Source organism: Dama dama, chromosome 7, assembly GCF_033118175.1.
Source record: "Dama dama isolate Ldn47 chromosome 7, ASM3311817v1, whole genome shotgun sequence".
NCBI classification, from domain to species: Eukaryota; Metazoa; Chordata; class Mammalia; order Artiodactyla; family Cervidae; genus Dama; species Dama dama.
In genome coordinates, this window is record NC_083687.1 from 43,415,235 (window position 1) to 43,438,246 (window position 23,012).

The 23,012-nt window shown below is 45.8% G+C and overlaps 1 protein-coding gene across 5 annotated transcripts in view; it reads right to left on the reverse strand.

The window, feature by feature from the left end:
- The window catches only part of JARID2 (jumonji and AT-rich interaction domain containing 2), a 228,932-nt gene that overhangs the window by 97,959 nt on the left and 107,961 nt on the right, over positions 1-23,012 (reverse strand). The window contains exon 1 of one of the 5 annotated variants that reach the window (XM_061147587.1): positions 1,311-1,413. The exons of the other annotated variants lie outside the window; for them this stretch is intronic. Within the exon in view, the coding sequence (XP_061003570.1) occupies positions 1,311-1,377 (67 nt within the window). The 5' untranslated portion in view covers positions 1,378-1,413. Of the gene's footprint in view, positions 1-1,310; positions 1,414-23,012 lie in introns of those variants that run through there. 5 annotated transcript variants of the gene reach the window in all.

Below are 23,012 nucleotides of genomic sequence, written 5' to 3' on the forward strand. Positions count from 1 at the left end.
GTGTGTGTGTGTGTGTGTGTGTGTGTGTATTTGGAGAGAGAGACTAGGAAAGCTTCATATAGTCATTACATTTACCCCACAAAATATAGTCACCAAAAGAAACCAGTTCTCCAATATTAACAAGTCTCTACAAAGTTAAACAAAGCTGGCTTTAACACAAATCAACAAATCCCATAAAGTTATTAGCTTACAGGCACAACTACAAACACTTAAGTGTCCTGACAACTTAATTCAGAAAGGTAAACAGTCACATCCTCACCCCCAAACATCCCTGGCAGTCTTTTATTCCCTAAGCCTATAAAACAGACCCCACCAAAGTCCTGAACTCTTTGGTATAAGCTTTCCCATGCACTCATACCTCGCTACATGCAGATAAGTCAACTGCACACCCACTTCTCAGATGAATATAACAAAGGATAAAGTGGGATATTCAAAGTCCAAAAGAAAAAACAAAAATCTGCTGACAGCAAGCTAGCTCAGAGAGGCCTACTGCCTCCTGGAGCTACCTTCTTTCCACAGCTGAAATGTAATGGAAACAGTACAGAAAGCAGAACTCCAGTAACAAGGCAAAGATTTGAGGCACCGAAAATTGATGGCCGCTAAAATTCACCTGTGTTTATATTACGCAAACATGTATGAATGCACGAAATATGGGAGCAGAACCGAGAGCACTCAAAGTTTAACCTTTAGGTCTAACCTAGAAGCACTGAGTCTCTGTTTACATGCCTCAGTTTCCTCCATTTTTCAAGGAAAGAGGACAAGAGGCGGAGAAACAAAGTATGAAGGGAAATGAAAACCATGCATACTGTTTATAAAGGAGACCAAAGCTATGGCAGAGGATGAACTAATTTATAATCAAACATCTATTTTTAAATGCTGGGAAATGATCACAGAAACTAGCAATAAAATAAAGGGGGCCAGCCATCACTGGATGGCAATTCAGTCCCCAAAGAAAGGTCGAGATCCATACAAGCCTGACTAAAACTGCAGATTTGGCCAAAATGGTCAACAGAGCTCAATGCTTTAAGAGCGACATGAATCCTCTCTTGTAAATTTCCACAGTGCCTTTGCAGGAGCCACCACTGCCCCCAGGGAGGATACCAAAGCCGAAAGAATAGTAATATTAAGCAAATCACTTTTTTTCCTAAACATACTCTCATATACATATACAGCACCTTGCCATCCATAATGGATTTAATCAGGACCCCAGCAGGGAAACCCACAAAAGGCCTATTTCTCCAACAAAAGCCACAGCAGCCTGAAACAAATCTAGAGCTATTTGGTTTTTTATTTTATTCATAGGAACAGACCTTCTATCCCAGGTTCCTCAAGATAAGCCACCAAAAACTGCACCTGACAGGCCCGTGGAGCAGCCATCCTCAGAGCCGGATCATTGCAGAGAGACAGAGAGGAAGGAGGACAGAGGACGGGCGGGAGGAGGGGAGGGCGCGCGCGAGGCAGGCTCGGAGCGCTTGTCAACAATCCTCCCCTGCACGTAACGCGGGCGCCTGCGGATTCCGCCAGTGCAGATTCCGCGCGGCCGGGGGGAGGGGAGGCGCCGGCAGGGAAGGTTATTTATGTGTGGCTGTGAGACTAACACCAAAGAGGAGGGGTCTGGGGCTTTTTTCCCCCTTCCTAATGAATTAGAATGAGAAGAAGGAAAGGCTCAAATAGCTTTTCACCCTGCAATTTCCTCAACCTGCAATGCAGACAAATCCTTATTTTTAGGATCTCTGACAAGGTGTGGGGCGGGATGGGGGGGGGGGGGGGGGGGCCCTTGGATGGGGGCAATTTAATTGTCCACCCTTCTCTGTGCCCAGGGTCAGACTGCTCTCCCCTCCTCGCCCCCGCCCCACCCCCCTCGCTCACACGCTTCCCCCTCCCCAGCCCAGCCGCGGGGTCCTAGCATATTTTCAATGGCATCCTTTTTTTAATATCATAATCTGTGTCACTCAGCACTTGCCTTTTTATTTATTTTTATTTGTTTTTTTGGCTGGGAAACCTGGGCAGCTCTCCAGACAGACTGCAGAAATCTCTTTCCACAAGCTCCGCCTCCTCCATCCCGCACCCGCTGCCCCCCGCCCCAACCCGGGTGCTCCATCACTTCAGTGATGACCGCATGGGCCACGGCTGCCCTCCCCGCCCCCAGCGCCTGGACACCCCGCCCCCAGGCACATAAATTCATCTAATCTAATAAAACAGAAGCTGTTTTCCCTCATTGTTCCTTGCAGATCTTTCACAAAACGGGCTCTGTGGCCTGGCAGCTGCCGAGAGGGGTGAAAAAGGCAGGATTCCAGCAAGGCTGGCCAGCTCCCTGGCCCCAGATAACTGGAGCTCGCATCTCCTTCCCTATGTCATAAGCTGTTTGATTGTTAAAGTCAAAGCTTTTGAAGCTTTTGAACTTCAGCTGGCAATTATCAGGTCCAAAGCACATGCTCTGAACACCAGCCCACATTCTCCTCTTTATGCCTCTCCAGAGGGGAAGAAGATGGTGGACACCCTCAGAGAACCCACATGGCATTGAAAACTTCACCAGCAGGCTCATCCAAGGGAGCTGGGGAAGGAATGCCCCTTACTCCTACTTTCAGCTTGTAGCTGTTGTTATTTAACTATTGACTGAGCCCCTTCTGGGCTCTATATACATAGGTCAAGTTATCCAGACTTCAAAAAACCCTAGAAGGAGATCTGCCCTGGTTGCAGGGCCGGTGACTATGCATTTTGTCCGCTCTGTTTCCTAAATGAGCGCAGCATCTCTACCTGCCTCACTTTCAAACAAAAAACGTCAGGAGGCAGATGATGGTCTGCCCAAACCTCTACTCAATTTCCACCACTTTAAAACCAAAATTACAGGCGAGGCCTTTAAAGATAATCTAGTACAATCCCCCACTTGACAGATGAGTCAACCGAAGCCTCTGCAGTTCTGGTTCTTAACCAAGAGCACGGTGAGTAAATCCTCAACAAGCAGAAGGCCATCCAAGAACCTGGGGTCTCTGGGGCCAGGGGCAAGCTAACACACCAGAACAACCTCATGACAAACTCCCTGTAGGATAAAGGGCTGGAAGAGCCTCTGCAACTGTTACACACCCAGTGTGAGCCCAGAACAGACCCTCATTCAGTTCTCTCCAGTGCAATCTAGTCCTATTATGCTGAACAACTGTCTGGCATCTATCCCACTGCAGCATAAGTCATACACAGTCCATTAAAGGACATTTGAGGGGTGACTTTTGGCTCGTCCCTCTTCTTTGTACTGGGACTTGTCTTAGTGGCCTTCCCTGATCAAAAGTACCCAAAAGGGAGAACTGTGAAGGAGATATGAGGCAGGTATTGATTTGGATGTATGGAAATTTTGAAAAAAGGTTAGTAAGAAAATACAAACCACAAGACATAACCAATGAGTCAGAAACGAAGCTTGAGGGTCATGAATTGATAATGGTTATGCTTAATACCCCCACTCCGACCCTCAGACACAGCCCCGGCAGGTAAGTAAGGGCTCTCTGCTCTTTCCCTATCTCTAGTCTCCCAGGCTTCCTCTTCCAATCAACTGGAAAAGTAACAAGGTATTTAAAGTCAAAAAGATAAGGCAACCCACTTCTTGCCTGGAGAATCCCATGGACAGAGGAGTCTGGTGTGCTACAGTCCATGGGGTCGCAAAGAGTGGGCCACAGACTGAGAGACTAACACTTTCACTTTAACAGGATGTTGGGCCCTAGACTGCTCTTACTTCTAAAAGCATAGCAGCATCCGACCACGCACTTTTTGTTGTTCAGTTGCCAGGTTGTGTCTGACTCTTTGTGACCCCACAGACTGCAGCATGCCAGGCTCCTCTGTCCTCCACTCTCTCCCAGAATTTGCTCAAATTCATCAGACTATGCACTAGGGATTTATCCCCTGAAAGAAGAGCTTAGCCAGCCCCGTGTGTCCACTCTGGCCTGTGCTCTGCTGCTGGGTCGGGAACAGGAACTGGGGAAACTCCTGGCAGTAATCTTCAGTAGGTTTTGGACTGTTCAGCTAGAACACTGTTTTTACCAAAGAGGAAAGTGATCTTCAGCACCGGACTAGAAGGACCAGCATTCTCCAGGAGACACACAAGAACAATGAGAGCCAAGTTCAGCTCCACAATTTCAGCACTGAAATTAAGAGGGGAGGGTAGAAAGGGAGCCTGGCAATGACTGTTTCTTTATTCAAACAAAGTATGATTGACAGCATCACCAGCTAAATTGCAACATTCAAAGATAGAGGAAGTCTCAATTCTTAAATGAAGACAAGACTCCCCCCAATACTGGCAACTCTGTTGAGCCCCCCTTTCTGTAACTTGGATAAAATAGAGAAAGTCTGTAAACTCAATCACTAAAATACTCTCTATTGTGCTCCCCCCTAACTCGTTATTTTTTACGTTACAGCACAAATATGCATGCCTAAATAGTACATTATTTTACTGTACACAATTACTAGCTTCACGAAAAGGCTATCACACCATGTTAAGCCTTAGAAGATTTTTCTTCCAGTTCAACATTAGGTTACTAAGATCCCACCATGATTTTGTTTATACTCTGTCCCGTCACTTTCACTATGATTTATCAGACTCTATTGTATGGTGTATGTGTGTGTGCTTACTCAGTCGTGTCCAACTCTTTGCGACCCCATGGAACCTGTAGCCCACCAGGTTCCCCTGTCTGTGAGATTTACCAGGCAAGAATACTGCAGCGGGTTGCCATTTCCTCCTCCAGGGATCACACCTGCATCTCTTGCATTGGCAGGCAGGTTCTTGACCACCATGCCACCTGGGAAGCCCCACTGTATGGATATTCCACAATTCATTTTGATTCTCTTGTTCATTTAAAGTGTTTCTGATCTGTTGCTATCATGAACCATGCTGCTAACATCCTTCTGCTTGTCCCCTGCCAAGCTAGTGCTACGGTTTCTCTGACAAACACACCTAGGAGTAAAAATTACTAGAAATTCTTGGATATGCAAATATTCAAATTTATAAGTTAACAGCACACTGGTTTCCAAAGTTAGTTTTTTTCTTGTGTGCCAGCAATGTATCACTGAACCTCCAAATGTTTAAATATGAAGACCTCTTACTACTCAAGACTCCAGAGTACTAGTCACTTCAACTGATACTTTAGAAGAGATCAGAATTTCAGAAAGGATGTCCTATCCCAAGAAATGCTCTGCAGCCGGCCAGGTACAAGGCTGCCCTCCACCTGATTATCACCTCAATGCCAGGACATCTGAGGTCTCAAAATTAAGGACCCACCTACGTGCACAACCAATATGAGCTGGGCCAACTCCAGCAACTCGCCAGCTGCACTCAGCATTTTAAAAAATACACAGCTGAAGCAAACCCCAAATCTTGGAGGTGGACAAAACTGGAAAGAACAATTCATTTGCTTGCCTTAATCGAATTTGGATATCTAATAATACCCTGTGCTAATTAAGAGAACCTGCTGCCTCGGAAGCATCAAGACCTTATTTTATTCATGTATCCCATCAAGGAAGTCAGCCGATATTGAGGGCTGGGATCCACCTCAAAAAGGAAAGACAAGCCTGTCACAGTTAGAACCAACCCTGGGGTACCCCCTACCACCCATGATGAACCTCCACTTCCCTACCTATACAAGCTACTGCACATGACGGGGGCACCTTACTGCCTGAGTTATGTGCTATGAACAGCCATTTACCAAAAATACTTAAATAGGAAGGCAGGGTAGAGTGGGTTTCCCTGTGAGAGGAAGGCATAATAAAGGTGGCGGTGTCCAGGAAGTCTAGGAAATAAGAGGGTTTTAATGAGCGCATTGCATTAGCCATGTGTCCAAAGATATTTCTCTGTTAGCTGAGCTGACTTACACAGTATGGATCATATCACCTAAATTATAATAATTTTTAAAAAGCCAATACAGAAAAATGATCCACTGTGCCAATATCTGACTTTCAAAAATACTATTGAAGTGTGGGCACTTTGCAGCAGTCATTATGTTAATAATAAACATTACTTGTTAAAATTGTATTTAAATCAAAGTTAAGACACTGGCAGTATACCAACCAGAATTAAGTACATACGGAGTCTGACTTGGACCCCTTCCAAGAGGGCTTGCTAATTCCTGAAGCACCAACAGCGCTCAACTGTGTAATGCATGTGGCTGGCCGTACAGCCAACAACGTGACTTCAAGGCCACAGTGTACAATTATAAAATAATACCAATAATTATAAGAACACAGAAGGGAGAACTGGGTTGGATGGCTGTATATTAACTAGTGAAACAAACTTGGTTGTGATGGATTTAGTCACTACTACCACTGAAATGTGACTACAATTAAACCAGGAGGTTCAAATTGATAAGCTATCAGAAAAAAACGTTCCATCAGACTTTTTAAATTTAAAAAAAAAAAAAAAAAAGGTTTATTTGGGCATCTAAGCCACTAAAAAACCTTAGTGATTCACAGCACATATATCATAATTTGGACAATGTTGTTTGGTTCTAATCTTCATTTTACTTCCCATGAACTGTTAAGAAGAACCACCGAAAGCTCTCTATGCCTCACTTTGCTTATCTGTTAAATGGTCATAAGGATAACAGTGGTTTAAGATGTTCAGTGCCAATGGAACATGATGAGTGCTCTGTGAAGGGCGACCTACAATGCCTTTCCATGGTTCCATGGTGGCTCAGATGGTAAAGAACCTGCCTGCAATGCAGCAGACCTGAGTTCAATCTGAAGGGAATGGCTATCCACTCCAGTATTCCTGCCTGGAGAATCCCATGGATAGAGGAGCCTGCTGGGCTACAGTCCATGGGATCACAAAGAGTCAGATGTGACAGAGTGACTTTCACTTTTTCATGCCTTACTTAATAAAACTTTGGTGCTAGTGAAATACAGTTTTTGTGGCTAATATTTACTTTTAATTATTTGATTGTAAAAAGAAACAGAAGATACATATGTATGTAAGCTTTTAATATTTTTAAACTTATTTTGCTTCATTGCATCACGGAGGATCTTTAACTGTGGCAGAAGAACTTAGTTGCTATGCAGTATGTAGGATCTTAGTTCCCCACCAGGGATTGAACCAGTGTCCCCTGCACTGCAAGGCGGATCCCTAACCACTGGGCTACCAGGGAAGTCCCTAATGTGTTTTTTAAATGATTCAGATAATGGATTTGAAAAGGTAGACAGAGAAATGATGCAACGTTGAAGATTATCAAAACCATGATTTTGAAAATTAATCATAATAGTATTAAGTAGAATTCAATGAGAATCACAACATGGCCACTTTACCTACTGAAGAATAGAGAGTAACAGCGCTGTTTGAAAAGCACTGAAACCAAGAACAGAGGCAGGTCACAACTGAAGAGCAACTGATCACCTTTTCAAAGCTACTGACAAAGCCTACAGTCTCACACACTGAAGCACGGTAACATACTGATAAGTGGATGACAATTTTTATATTAGCGATTTCACTTCTAGGAAGTAGTACTAAGAAATTAAACAGAAGAAAGAATTTTTATGCAAGGATTTCAATGTAGTTCGTCTTCATTATTTTGTTGCTTCTTTTACTGGTTTAAATTCTTTTTTTTTTTTTTTTTTTAAAGAAACAGTTTTCCTGTATCAGCTTTCTGAGCCATGCAATAGACAGACCGGCTATCAGTGCTTTGGTTTTCAAACCTGGCAACATGGACAACCCATGATAGTCCATGAAGGCGCTGGAGTAGCTGGCCTGGAGGGGAGCCAGAGGGGAGGTCACACAGGGCAAATGACATGTTCTCATCATTCCCTGCACTCTCAACCCTCAGGGCCTTTGCACATGCCGTTCCTCCTTCTGTGGTAGTCTCTCTGTCTGCCCAGGAAGTGCCTGCAGCCCCTCCTGCTCAGCCTTTAGTGCTCTACAGGTGCTATTCAATGTCATACCTGATTGTCAGGGTCCTGACCAAGAGGATTTAGTCTTGCTCATCGTAATAACCCTCAAAATCTAGCATAAGCCTAGAGAAGTGGCTCAGGACTAATGAATCCTGTCGAAAACATAAGGTGCTTCTTTTGAGGCCATCTCAAGGTCTTTATAAGCCTGAAACACTCTTATTACCTCAGGGGGCCTCATTCTACAACTTACCAAGCTTTCAAAGGCAACCCTCCGCTTTTCTTCCTAGAGAGGAAAATATGTCAAATACTTATCTCTCTGTGTTTAAAAAGTATTTTGCCAGGAATGCCTCGTGAAATTTATAATTCACTTGATTTGCCGGCCTTCATGAATCAAAATTCAAGAATTCTTGAGAATTAACTTCAAGTTTTCAGGTGAAATTAAATTAGAGCTTTCATAAATTTAACATTAACCTTCACATTATGTTTTATACATATTTAACCCTTTAATGATTTTTTTAAAAGAAATGGAGACAATAATTTATTTACTCTGCACCTGTAAAGTTGTTCTGTGTATTCCTCAAAGTATTTTATACTCTAATTTTGATAAACTCAGTTTGTGACTAACAATTTTAAGTAAAAACCACAACTGTAATCCTTCTCTTTTTTATAACATGAAATTACATCAATCACTATTAACAGTTTTGTTATATTCTTCATGGCATTTTCCCTAAAGGTATCATGTATCATACTAAAGACTAATAATGTTCAATATGGAACACAATTGTATTAATTATTACACAAAATTTTTTAATTTTTTTATTAGTTGGAGGCTAATTACTTCACAACATTTCAGTGGGTTTTGTCATACATTGTAATTATTACACAAAATTTTTAAAAGTCACATTTTCAAACACTTAGGAACATGAGGAAAGAAAATATAACTTAAACTGTAGAGATTCCACTGCATACTTAAAACAATTTTAAACAAATTGTGTTTATAAATGTCCAGAAAGCAGACCAGAGAAACATAAAACAAACTAGTAACAAAAAGCAGTATTCTCCCCAGAGGTAATCTTCATAATTTTCTGAAATTTCCAAATTTTCCAGTTAAAATCAATTTGTTTTAAACACAAAAGCAAAAGGAAATCTTAAAAGTTATTTAAATGGTATCACAAGAAAGATAGGAGTGCTGCCATCATAGACGCAGTACACCCAACCACGAAAGAAGTTATTACTGAAAAAAGGAGCTATTTTAAACATTACTTATGCGATGCTAACAGAAACCCTGAATAAGAGGCACATGCGAACGAGAGGGCTTTTGGAGCCAGTGACAGACTGCTGTACTGAAGTCAGGGACAATACAAATTTTGTGACATTAATACTATGGGCAAGGGTCTTCTGAAGCTGCCCAAAACATTAAGAGGCATCTAAAACAAATATTACTATCATTTCACTTTGCTGGCAGTGTTTCTGAAATTGATGACACCGGGTATGTAAAAAGACTTCCAGCCAAAAAAAAAAAACAAGAGCAGGAAGATAGAAGAAATTCACTATTGTGCTCGCCCTCTCTCCTCTCTACGTGCATGGTTTAATTTGTAGACTCTGGTCACAAGGGGCTATTAAAAAAAAATAAGCACACACACACACACCCACACACACGTGGCTTTTAAAATTAACTAAAACTAGCCAGACCAGCTGGGGCTAGGTGTCAAGGACTCGAGTCACAACTGGCTAGTGGCTGCCATGCAGACATGAAACATCTCCATCATCACAGAGAGCTCCCCTGGCTCGTGCTGATCTATAGAATTTCCACGCATTTAGTCTCAGGACACAGCAGCAGCCCCTGCGTCTCTGCGCTGTTCTCTGCTAGGAGCACAGTACACAGGCCCAGCACAAAGAGGGCAGGACAGACAGACGGAACTCCTTTTCAGGCATCCAGAAGGGGAGGGGTAGACAGAGCAGGAGCCCACAAACCCCTCCCAGGCAGCACAGATGGCTCTTGCAGGAGGGGAGAAGGGAAAGCCGAGGTTGGAACTATTCAAAAGCCACAAGCTTATTCAGAAAACTAAGAACTGTAGAAAAACTTTCTCTGTGCGAAGCAATTACACCAAAGTGGGATTGTTTTTTCATCACAAATGGTTTTAGGAGATCCTGCTGTAGCTTGAGGGTGAAAGGTCAGTAAGGATCAACTAAGACTCACGAACAAAGTGTCACATGATACGGTTCTGAGTTAGACTGAGTTAGACTCGAATCTTGCTACCCTCCAGGCTCCAGGCACTGAGAGGTGTGAACCCACAGGGGACTCTGGGCTCCCCGCCTCAGTTCTACACACACAGGAGACCTCCAGAGAGAAACCATCACCCTGCATTCTTGAGGGCCGGGAGAGGCGTGGGTGGGGAAGGACGCACACCTCACCCACCAGCACATTTCCTCCACATTATTGTCTCCAATCCTCACCCCTCCCAAATTCTGCAAAGACCTCCAAATGTCTCATGACCCAACAGCACAGGGCATCGAGTGAGCTGGAAGAACATGAGCCTGCCACAAACACATCTTGTCATCACCCATCGCTGAAACAGAACTGAGACAGACAAGGGGTGGCAAGGGTTTTCTTTTACTGAAGGAGGAAACCAGCGAAAGGATGACTGCTCACAGTGATACCCAGTTCCTGGTAGGACCAGAACGACAGGACCATGACAGTGCATATTACAACCGACCAACTTTCTGCCGCATCCAATACTGCTTCCAATGGCCAGAATCCAGGCATTTGGGGCTAATCTGACAGACTGCAGTGTAACATAACCTCTATCACTTCTAAAAGGCTGCTGAAAATACAGAGCCCTAAGAGTTTTCTTCCTTGACTCTGCCCTAAGTTTAGCCGCCATCCTGGAACACTCCAGTCATTTTCCCTCCGCCTGCCTCAAGTCTCTGCCCCCCAACGCAGCTGGCACAGATCGACACTCTTCTGCCTATCAAGGGCCAGCTCAGAAACCGCCCTCTCAGGCTCCTCAGAGACTCCAGAATCCAGTGTTCTGGGCCCAGGTACGGGCATTCCCGCCCATATAAACTCTCACTATTCCTACTGGGCAGGCTTCCCAATGGGGTTCCCAGGTGACTCACTGGTAAAGAATCTACCAACCAAAGCAGGAGATGCAGGTTCGATCCCAGCGTCGGAGAAGATCCCCTGGAAAGGGCAACCCTCTCCAGTATTCTTGCCTGGAAAATCCCATGGACAGAGGAGTTTGGTGGGCTCCAGTCCATGGGGTCACAGAGAGTCAGACACGGCTGAGCACACACACACAGGTTTCCCACCAGTGAGGAATGGCCTGCTGGGGAAAACTAAACAAGGATCACTTCCTTCAAGCTTGGTCAGGGTTTCTCCTCTCCAAGTTCGAGGGAGAGGTCTAATTACAGGATGCTGGCACCCAGGGAACAAAGCAAGCCGATCTGAACACAGTCCCTTAAGTGTGCTGTTTTATGGCCCAGCTACAGCTTTTATGAGAAGTGGTTAGGTAATGTACATCTAGAACCTCAATAACAACTGCCCTTTGAATGCTTCCTTCCTGCCAGGGACTAAGGACTTTAAATACATCATCCTATTACGCCTGAGAATATTGCCTCTGAGAAAAAAAATTATTCCTCCACTTAACAGAGCAGGGAAACAACCGAGCAGGAGCCAAAAAAGAATGACCGAATCAGGTTTGTTAGTTCTTCTCACCCTTGCTGGGACTGTGAGCCATCCGTCTACGGATGACAGCATGGTCCTCTTCTGCCAATTTCCACGAGAAAAGCTGGAGGGCTGTGGCCTTTGGCCCGGGACTGGTGGGAGAATGAATGCCCAACAGTTCTCTCCAGGAAGTCTCTGGAGTGTGCGCATTCGAAGCTCCAGGGCCCTGAGCTGAGACCAGGGCCTGCTCCAGCCTCGGCGTCTACCTGGGACGGCTGATGTGTGATTCTCATTGGGGGCGTACCAGCTGCAGATGCACCGAGCTCACCCTGCCCACCACCCGCCAAGAAAACCAGTCAGTTCCTCAGCCAGAAAGGTGAATCTGCTTCACAAAAGGGCTAAATCGGAAGAGACTGTCTGACAAGTCAGCCAGTGGCGGTGGCCCGTACAGCCTCCCATCACTACCAAGAGTAGCCACTTGATGGCAATCTTAACCTATTCCCTTGGAATTCTTCCATAAAGGGGAGACCCCAGGAGGGAGGAGAGTGTGTTGGCTGACCCCGTGGACAGGGCTGGAGACAGTGTCCTTGCAGGACCTTCGTCTGCAGTGGTAGGAATGTCCAAGGCTGGATAAAGAAACCAAAGCCAACGCTCTCCCTAGTGTTACTCGCCACATCACAGGCTCCTGCAGGGGCCTGGCTAGAAGTGATTACACAGGCTCTGCAGTCAGACAGAGAACTCGGGAAGATGGAAATCTCTCCGGCCCCATGGCACGTTCGCATTGGGCTTTCCATCAACAGACTGAAGTGCGAGGCAGACAGATGGTAACAAACAGGCTAATAAATCAACGGCGAGCTCCTGCCTCTTATCTCAGCACCTTGTCCCCTGAAACCACAGGAAAAAAAGCCAAAAATGAAAAAAAGGAAACTTTCCTTAAAAGGTGTAACACTTGTTGAATAATCCAGCCTACCACCTTCCTTCTTATTTAAATTGTAAAAGAGAAGGAAAAAACAAAGCAAAAACGCTACTTGCATCTTCGGCAGAAAAGGCTCTCCAGAAAAAACAAAGTAGAAACACTGTAAATTGCATTCACTAGACACTTCTATTTTCAGTGGCAGGAAAATTAACATCCAAATATGGGGAGAAGGAGGAAGTATACGGGACTGTTATCAAGAACCAGCCGGCTCTCTCAGCTTGGATGACAACATGGTACCTCCCCCTCCCCCCAAACACATACACACTTCGACCTGGCCCTGTGCTTCCTAACTCTTGGCTTCTCAATTTATAAGGAGGGTTCAGGCAGAGAGTGGAGTGTGTGCCAATATTTTCCTCTGAGGAATTCAAAGTGCCAGCTGAGAAGCTTCCAGCTCACCCTTTACAACTGCAGCACTTTCCAACCGAGTCGACTGGAAAGGCCCTTTTCAAACAGCCTGGGTTGTCTGAAGTCAGGTCAAGGACTGAGTGAGACAGGGAAAGCCACTAGGGTACAGGCTGGGCAATCTGCAGCGCAGATTCTGCTAGAAACCGGCAGGGCCCCCTACATGCCAAGATGGAATATTCTGGAATATGTCCACTGACATGTCACCCACCCAGATGATGTCTGAAGAGGATTCCTCAGCCCTCTAGAAGATAGGAAGCAAATTGGATTCAGTGAGTCCCTTCACAAACACCCAATCCTTTGGGAAAGGAGGAGAGTGTCAGAAACAATAGCTCAGCGTTTCCAACGTGGAGACCTTGGGCTGCCTTCACGCATCAGAAGGCAGAGCCCTGGGAAACGGGAAGGAAGCTGCCACTTCAGACACCCCACAAGCTGGCCTGGAGTCCCAAGCCCAGATGGCATCCCCTGTCGTCAAGACCAGGTGCCAAGTGTGACCAGGATGCCCACCTACCTGCCAAAGGGAGGGGCAGACCTGGTTAAGAAATAACCCAGCGGGCAGGGCAGGCAGGGCGGCTGGGGGAGGCCCCGTCCCCGTCCCCACGGGGCTGATTCGTTACCTCCACGGTGTGACTGAGCCAAGGGCACCAGTGACAGGTCAGGGGGTGGTGCAGGGAGGGGGGCCCAGGTCCCAGGAGGTCCGGCACGAGGAGCCCTAAAATTCTCCTTGGCACAAGACAGGGACAGCCTGGCTGACAGGCCGAGCTGACGCTGCTGCCGTGTCGCCTGCAGAGGCAGGACGAAGGTTACAGAACGGTTCCTGTTTCCCTCATTGTCCCCAAACCTCCTGAACAAGAAACCTGCACGGTTTTATAATTTTCTGGAAAGAAATCATGAGGAAGCTAAATCTGGGACTCTGCAGAAGGACCTTAAAGACCATGGAGAAAGCCAGAAGGATATATGAGATTTGGCAGCAGGTGAGATTAAGTAACAAATTCTAAATTGAGGGATTTGTGGCCTGTAGGGTAATTTCCCTCAAAGCATATCCAGTTATCACTCTCCTGGCTTTAAATATATGCTGGACAGGACTCTAAACATTTTATGTGGCTCAAGTAATAATAGGTTATTTTCAAAAACCAAGTTAAAAGGTCCTCTAAATCTAGGGGAAATGGGATCTAAGAAATTCACAAGCAAAGCAAAACTGCACGAGTCCACTGTGGTCGATCTGATAGCAATTATAAACTCCATACATACACACACATATCATGGAATTCGAATCATGGAAAACATAAGATTTAGAAAACACACAAGGCCTTTCTCCAAGCAGTAAGAGGTAGGTGCTATCACTGACTGACGAGAATGGACACAGGAAAACTGCTCACACGAGCACATGTCCTCTGGCTGAGGGCAGCCCTATGTGGCGACCCCACAGGGCCCTCCTCTCTATACTTGCTGAGAACTTAACATAACTGGAAAGAACACTGTGCTTGCCCTCCGTAAGGGCCCCTGGCTTTGGAAGGCAGCGCCTGGCGCAGGTGAACCATGTTTCAATCCCCAGTGAAGTAAAGGACTTGGGCCGATGCAAGTGGTCTCACAGGAGCAACCACTCAGTAAGTAAATGTTCAAGAATTCCACCCAACTGAGAGGAGCAGTGTCTTCTGAGGTCAAGCAGCCCTCAGAGTTTCCTGCCTTGCCAGGAAATTGTTACAGTCTCACAAAGGGAAAGATGGTGCAGATTAACATGGAAATTAACTTAATCTAAAATTAAAGAACTGTCACCATCACAAATCCCTACCGAATAGGGTGCTGTTACAAAACTAATGTGATTCCCCCCTAAATTCCTATTGAAACCCTAACACCCAATGTGACTACATCTGAAGACTGAGCTTGTAAAGAGGTGACAGAGGTTAAACAAGGTTATAAGGGTGGGGCCCTAATCTGATTGGGCTGTGACGTCCCTATAAAATGGGGAAGAGAAGAAACCAAAGCACTCTCTCAGCCAGGAAGCAAGGCCTCACCAAGAAGTGAAGCGACTGGAACGCTGGATCTTGGACTTCCAGCCTCCAGAACCTTAAGAATTAAAGTTCTGTTTCTTAAAGCCACCCAGTCTGTGATATTTTCTTCAGGCAGCACAAGATGACTAATACACAGACTTACACCACAGCCGCACGAAAACAGTCAGAGATTAGCCATCTCACCATGCTGCTGCTGTATGTTTCTGCATCCTCAAGGCCACCAGGCAGATCATGGGGTACTCACAAGAAATCTAACTGAAAACACACTGTATTAGCAAGGAAGGAACACGACTTACAGACGTCCCTTTAGCTTGCTTTTGGGGAAAAGCCAGGTCTTGAATGCAAGTTCCAGAATGTTCTGAACTATTACTATCAAGGCTGAGTATTCTTAATACTCAGACTAAGAACGGTGCCACAAAGGGGGCCGGTGGGGGTGCCCCAAGAGAAAGGTGACATGGAAGACGACGAGAAGGAAGCATCTCAAAGCCCACTTGGTCTGGGCATTCATAGCAGCTCAGACAAAAACTGTAATGCCGGTTTAGGGTGGAGAATCTGACTCGACGAGTACCACCATGAGATGGTAAGTGTCAGCCGTGAGCCAGTCCAACCATGGAGTCCCTATTCAAGCTCAAGACCTCCAAGAGCTGCTCACTGGACACACATGTGCCTCTGGCTTTGAGGCACCTTCAAGTCTCCACAGACACTGTCCAGCAGCTGGCACATTCTGGGTAAAGGTCACAAACTCTTTATGAAGCTTTTATGAAAGCTTCTAAAAACAGAGACAGGCTGACAAACCGCCAAATGTGTACACTCTAAAGGAGTCAAATGAACTGGAAGGGCCATTCTCTGGGGTGACTGGAAAAGTTCTGGATCAACAATGGAGCACTGAACACATGGGTGTATGTACATTTGGCAACTCACTGAACTGTACACCTAAGAGAGGTGATTTCACAGAGTGTAAAGACTGCCTCAGATTTTTTTTTTTTTTTTTTTAAAGGTGGGGGCAAGATCTGGATTCAGGAGTCCTGGGTTCAGATCCCGACTTGACCACTTCTCAGCTACATAGCTTTGCACATGTTGCTTTCCATATGAGGCCCACTAAACAAACCCACAAAGTTATGATAGTAAAACAGTTAGGAAAATTAAAAGCAGTAACTTATTTCCTAAGAAAGCCCAATTTTAACTTAAAATTCCCAATCAATGTATCTTGTACCTAGGCAAGCATTCAACAACTGTGGTTCAGAAAGAAAGGGTAAAGAGGTGACCTGATTGCAAGAATTATGATGATGAGACTGATAAACACATCACAATTATGAATAAACATGCGTTTTGGTAACAGGAAACGACATGGCTTGTGATCTGGCACAAGGGGGTTAGAGGTCAAGGTCCATGCCATTTCAGAAATGAAGTATGGAGAACTGGAGACCCCTGAACAGAGAGGAGCATGTCCACAGTGGGGCTGAGGGGTGAAGGGCAGGGGGCGGGGACACAGGCAGTGTGTAGGTGAGCACACGCTCTACACAGCACCCAGGAGTTGTGCACACAGCAGCAGTCAACATGGATGAAGATGCTCCCTTCTGGAACTCACCATCTACTATAGGGAGAGAGCTTGTAATAAAAAATACAATGCCAGGCGGGGAGAGAGTTGATGCAGAAAAAACATTACAAGGTGAGGAGCTAAAGGGCAACAGGCGAAGGCACAATTTTTGTATAATACTTATACAAATCTCTAGTTAAGGGCATATTTAACCAAGACCCTGAACCTAGAAGTACTTAAAGTCACATAGGTATTCTAAATAGAAGCATCAGCAAGCAGAAAATTCTGGGGCGAGAGTACACTACTAAATGCAGCAGGAAGGTTAGACTGGTTGAGATAGGGGTGAGGGAGAGACAGGCAGACAGGACCAGAAAGATGCTGGAGGACCACATCCGGTGTCCAGGGTAAGGATATCTGCCTTCCACACTGAGAGATGGGGGACATCGCAGGACATGGCACGTGCTGCTTCCTGCTTACAGAAAACTGGCTGCTGCCTAGAGAGGGGGAAAGGCAGAAGAGCTTCATAGAGAGAGCTCTAGGAGTCTCAGCCCACACCAGAGGCGGTGGACCGGTGGCAGCGGTACAAAATCAATTTCAGAAGATACTGTGAGCTTAGAACGAACAGGTTTTGTGAAATCTGGAGGAAAGGAGAGAGAAGTACCAGGTAACTCCAAGGTTCTGATCAAAGCAACTAGAAGAATGGAATTTGCGTTTACTGACTAGCAAGGCAGGAGCACGTAAGAGTGAACAGATATACAGAGTTGGCTTGGTGCACCCCAAGCTCACGAGACCTACCAAGGAGACAAAGTCTGGAAGGTGAACAGGCAATCAGAGTTCAGGTGAGACGCGTCATGTCAAACGCAGCCAAATGGGTGGCTGATAACTGGATTTGGGCATCAGCCTTGCTAAGTGACCTGACTCTAAGGGTTCAAAAGAGAATGAGGGGAGAGAAGATATTAACATTAAGTAACAGAGGGAAAGAGACTTGGAACACTTTCTTTGGAGGAATTCTATAAAGTAATGAATGAACAGAAATGAATAAAGGGAAGGAGATAAGATTATCTGAGGATTTATTTTTAATGGGAAAAACTATTAATGCAACATGCTTTGTCTACTGATGGGAATGATCTAGTAAAGAAGTAAATAAAGGACAAAGAAAGGAGGACTCCTTTCCAGAGTGTTGTCGTTGGGGCGATGAGAAAAGGGGACCTCTGGTGCGCAGACAGAGGTGCTGACCAAAAAGACTCTTAGCGGGAGGAGGAGCCTTAAAGAACATCCCAGATGGGAACAGCAGGTTGCCATCCTCGGGCCTTCAACACCCCTCAAAAGGTGGCTGCTCTAAGGACAGGGACAGGCAGGAAAACACCGCGGGACTCTCTCCAACTCAGACATCACACGCCTGCGACCCCGAGGTGACACCTGTGAGGTGTGCTCCTCCTCCTACCAGCGGGTCCAAGCCAAGAGGACGGGGAGGTAATGGGAGGAGCATGGTGCCTGCAGAACTGCCAGAGGCGGCAGGCTGAGGAGGCCGGACAGGCAGTGGGCCTCACGCACCAGCGACAGGAAAGAGGAGCAGACACAACCTCCACAGGCACCGCCATCCTTCCCTCTCTTCACACACAGCCCTGCCTACTGGGAAGCCTGGTGTCTCGCCATCATTTAAATTAGATTTCTGGTTCCGATCAGTCTTTAGCATGATCCATTGCTTCCAGTTAAGCTCATCAGCAAGGTTCAAAATTCCTCCTCTGTAAAATGAGGCGGCTGACCTCTATACCTCCAGAAGTCCCTTCCGGTTCTCACCATCCCTAACTGCAGCCAGGCAGGCTCACTGCTGCCTTGGGGCCAGAGCAGTCAAGCAGGCCGGCCACTGCAATCTGCCACATGCCCTGCTGGACCAACATCAACCCTCCTGGCTGAGTCTATTGGCTGGTCCTCTACCCTGTCCCACCCCGCAGCCCTCAGTTTTAAGGTTCGTCAGAATGCAACTTCTTTACAGAAGCTTTTCCCGGGAGCTCAACACTGGGTCTTTTACATCACCTGCCTCCCTGCTAGCTTGACACCAAATTGGTCACAAGCACCTCTGATTTTTTAAAGCATTTTGTTGTATTTTGCTGTGCTTCACTGATACCAAGTCTCACACATTTTTCTGTTGAAAGCACCTCACAATTATGATGACTTACACTTATAACTGGAAGCATTTTTTCCTTTCATAAAATAATAATGCATCACTCAGTGATGCATCTTAGACGAGATAAAATAAGCTATTCTGACTCCTCCAAAATAAGCAACTTCAGTTTCACTTTATTACTCACGATACCTCCTATATACTAAGAACCCTATCAAGTGTTGATCAAATGGGAGCTCTATCCAGAAATATCCCATCTGCATTACTCAGGGTCACGAACAGACTGATGACAGAACACCTACAAGAAAGAAATCACGCCTTCTCAACTGTCCCATTTTCCAAGACAGATGCAGCTTTGTTTTTAAACAAAGAATAAATGTGGGCTGTTTTCAAGACGTTTATCTGCCCTCGCCGCTCTCATTTCCAAGGAGTGTCATCAGGGGACCCAGGTGAGAAACGTCTCAGACACTGGACTGTTAGGAGAAAGTTTAACTCACTGCCCAAGAGCACTGCCGCCCACAGAAGTTCATCTGGAAATGCAGAAGGATCCGTGCAGTCAAAGCTGTGGTTTTTCCAGTAGTCATGTACAGATGTGTGAGTTGGACCATAAAGAAAGCTAAGCGCCGAAGAATTGATACTTTCAAACTGTGGTGCTGGAGAAGACTCTTCAGAGTCCCTTGACTGCAAGGAGATCAAACCGGTCAATCCCAAAGGAAATCAACCCTGAATATTCATTGGAAGCTCTGATGCTGAAGCTGAAACTCCAACCCTCTGGTCACCTGACGTGAAGAACTGACTCATTTGAAAAGACCTTGATGCTCGGAAAAGATTGAGGGCAGGAGGAGAAGGGGAAGACTGAGGATGAGATGGATGGAATCATCAACTCAATGGACATGAACCTGAACATGAATGGGCAAACTCCAGGAGACAGTGAAGGACAGGGAAGCCTAGCATGCTGCAGTCCATGGGGTCACAAAGAGTCGGACACGACTTCGTGACTGAACAACGAAACAACCACCACCACCAGGGAGGGGAAAATTGCTTTAACTGTTGAAACAGGGACTATCTTGAGAAGCGCAAGATCTGAGAGCTTCAGGACAGGGGAAGGTAGATGTACAACCACGGCACTCACTTTAAATGTGCCCAGAAAGAAACTTTCATTCATCAGACAAGGTGCCCTGGCTTTGATTTTGACTCAAGTCATTTTTTCATCTCATCCTGTAAACAGTGAATTTGCAGGAGCTGTGCCCATGTCTCATTGCATAGACATCAGTAATCTCAGAGAGATTTTGAAGAAAGTCTAATGAAAACTCTATTCTTTTAAAAAAGAAGTAAGGGTGGCGCGGCTGTAGACGGGGTCCCAATCTGCCCTTCTAGCTTTGGTCCTCGGCTACAAGTGGGCAGCTGTCACAAGCAAGGCCAACGCCCCTGTCTCACCACACCCTGGATATGACTGGCAGCCCTCTGCCAGTTGGCTTGTTCAACAACAATATTAAAGTTACAAATCTTTATCCCTAGGTGAAGAAACACAAAGTAATAATGAATGTATCTGCATGTAAGGAGGGTGACCAGGAGGAATGCAGTTTTTTTTCCTCACTATCAATTCACTAACAAGTGCTATTAAGCCCAGAACCACCCTCAGGTGAATAAATACTTGAACTGCCCCCTCTTCTGACTTCTCCTTGCTCATGAAAGACTTCACAGTATCTCCTTTGAAAAAAAATGCTACTTGAAAAAAAGTACTCCTACGATTTCGTATTTTTGGAATCCTATCTTTAGAGGTCTCAAAATGACTTCTATTTATTTCAATGGTGATTATAAGCAGGGGAGCTCAATGCAGAAACCCAGGGTTTAAATCCTGGCTCTGCCTCGAACTAGTCCGGGAAGCAAATTGCTGACCCACCCTAATGCAGTTCCCTCTACTTCTATAAAATGGTGAGTTCTGAAGATTAAATGAGCAAAATACAGGTAAAATGCTAGAACAATGAACAACTGGCAAAGAGCAAGCATGCAATACAAGTTCCAGCTATCACAACTACTGTCAGATTCTAAGAAAAAAGACCCAGTTTCCCTTAAATCTAGTCAAGATGCTTTAGCTGGCCAGAGGGTTTGCTGGATTTCAGATGAAATTTATAGAAAGTAAATGAAATTCAAATACAGCTAATAGCTCCCCTCCCTGTGTAATTATGTGTACTCATTATGTGTGTAGCATGTTATTATTTAAATGTCCCCAATTTCAGCCCCAGAGGGCCAAGGGCCCTCAAAGAGTGGCCAAGGCTGAGGCCTCTGCCAGCCTCTCTGAAGCTTTTGTCTATTTATTACCACCGGGAAAAGTGGCACCATCTCCAGCACCGAGGAGACAGAGGGCTCGCATCCAGCAGAAATCTGACCACTGCCTCCCCAGCAGCCTGGCTACAGTCAACAAGCTGTAACCTCAGGTGCAACTCCTACACAGACAACCCACCGGGCTGTCCCAGACTCACATTCACCACCTCCAGGAAGACAAAAAAAAAAAAAAAAGAAAAGAAAAATTCATCCCTTGTCACTTTATAGACTACAAAAGCAAGACTGATGGCAAACATAGATTTTATGACATAAAATATGAAATCTCTCTACTATCTTACAGGGAAGTGATGCTTTTGAACTGTGGTGTCAGGGAAGACTCTTGAGAATCCCTTGGACGGCAAGATCAAACCAGTCCATCCCAAAGGAAATCAGTCCTGAATATTCATTGGAAGGACTGATGCTGAAGCTGAAACTCCAAAACTTTGGCCACCTGATGCGAAGAACCAACTCACTGGAAAAGACCCTGATGCTGGGAAAGACTGAGGGCGAGAGGAGAAGGGGACGACGGAGGATGAGACGGTTGGATGGCATCACTGACTCAATGGACATGAGTTTGAGTAAGCTCTGGGAGTTGGTGATGAACAGAAGCCTGGCGTGCTGCAGGCCATGGGGTCGCAGATAGTCAGACATGACTGAGCGACTGAGCTGAACTGCTATCTTAGTCTGCTGGGCTTCTTGCCCTACTGGACCTGCCAAAGTGGGACAGCTGAGCCCAGTCACTCAGACAAGCTGCTGTGTGTACCCTCTAAGCAGACACCAGCCCCCCCACCTTCCTCATACAAGAGGCCAGGGCAGGGGGCTGCTTGTTTATCATCCTGGCATGCCTGTGATTTCACGGCAATGATGTCAATTCATTTCCCAATTAGATAAAAATTATGTCAAGCCCATTCTGTGAACTCAAAATAATCGTTTTAAAATTGTATTTTCCCAGGAAACTCTGGCAAGACCAATAATTCTGAAACATCTTTGCTTAAATACAAGGGTAAAACAAAACACCATCTTTCTCATACCACTGTTGCAAGGATAAGGTGTCATTTTCCTCCATTCAGGATTCAAAAATCAGTACTGGATTCAAAGTTACATGGCTTGAGCTGTACTTGCAATTCTGCTACTGCATTATAAGGAACTGTGTGCCATCAGTGAGTCACGACCACAGAGAATTCTCAAACAGCCCCCACGAGAATGTCTTCTTGCCCTTAAAGGTCAAAATGCCATGGGTCTCAGAGGTGGACCCCACTACCCATGACCCCCATGCCATGAAGCATGAGAAAGGGAGCACAAGGGACAGAAGCACCCCCACCATCCCCCAAAATGAGGCACCTGCTCTCCCCTCTGCCCCATCCCTACCACACCTCCCAGCGAGGGCTCCAGACTAGACCGCTTCAAACTCTGCCACCAGATAACTTTCTGTCACAGCTAACACTAAACTATTTCAACTTTTGAAAGGGAATCTTGAGAAGATGGGAGACAATAAAAGAAAAAAAAAGAAAAGAAAAATGAAAAAGCATGACTATTAAAACCACTTTTTCCCCCCACCATGACCCCATCTTCACCTGCCCACGATGAGTAATCCCGGAGAGTGATGTGAGGTGTAGTGAGGCCCAGCTCCAGATAAGGTCACTGCACTGCACACAAATGCTGGTTACAACAGCACCCACTCAAGGGCATGGCAACCCACCCCAGTGTTCCTGCCTGGAGACCCACAGACAGAGGAGCCTGGCCGGTACAGGTACAGTCCATGGGGTGGCAAAGAGTCGGACACAGCTGAGCGACTAACACTTGACGACGTGCACACAGAAGCACACACGTATACACATTCAGAGATAACACTGCTTACAATCCTTATTACTCCCAAAGAGTCTTGGAGGCTGCCTGCTGTTTCAGCTTCCTCTGCATCACACCCCTTAGAAAGAGCACCCTGAGGCTCTGGGACCTACACAGAAGGACTTACTCCCATGGTAACAAGTCTAGCTTCCGTGCTTTCCATTTCCGTGCGTGCACGCAAAGTCACTTCAGTTGTGTCCAACTCTTTGCAACCCTATGGACTATAGCCCACCAGGCTCCTCTGTCCATGGGATTTCCCAGGCAAGAAC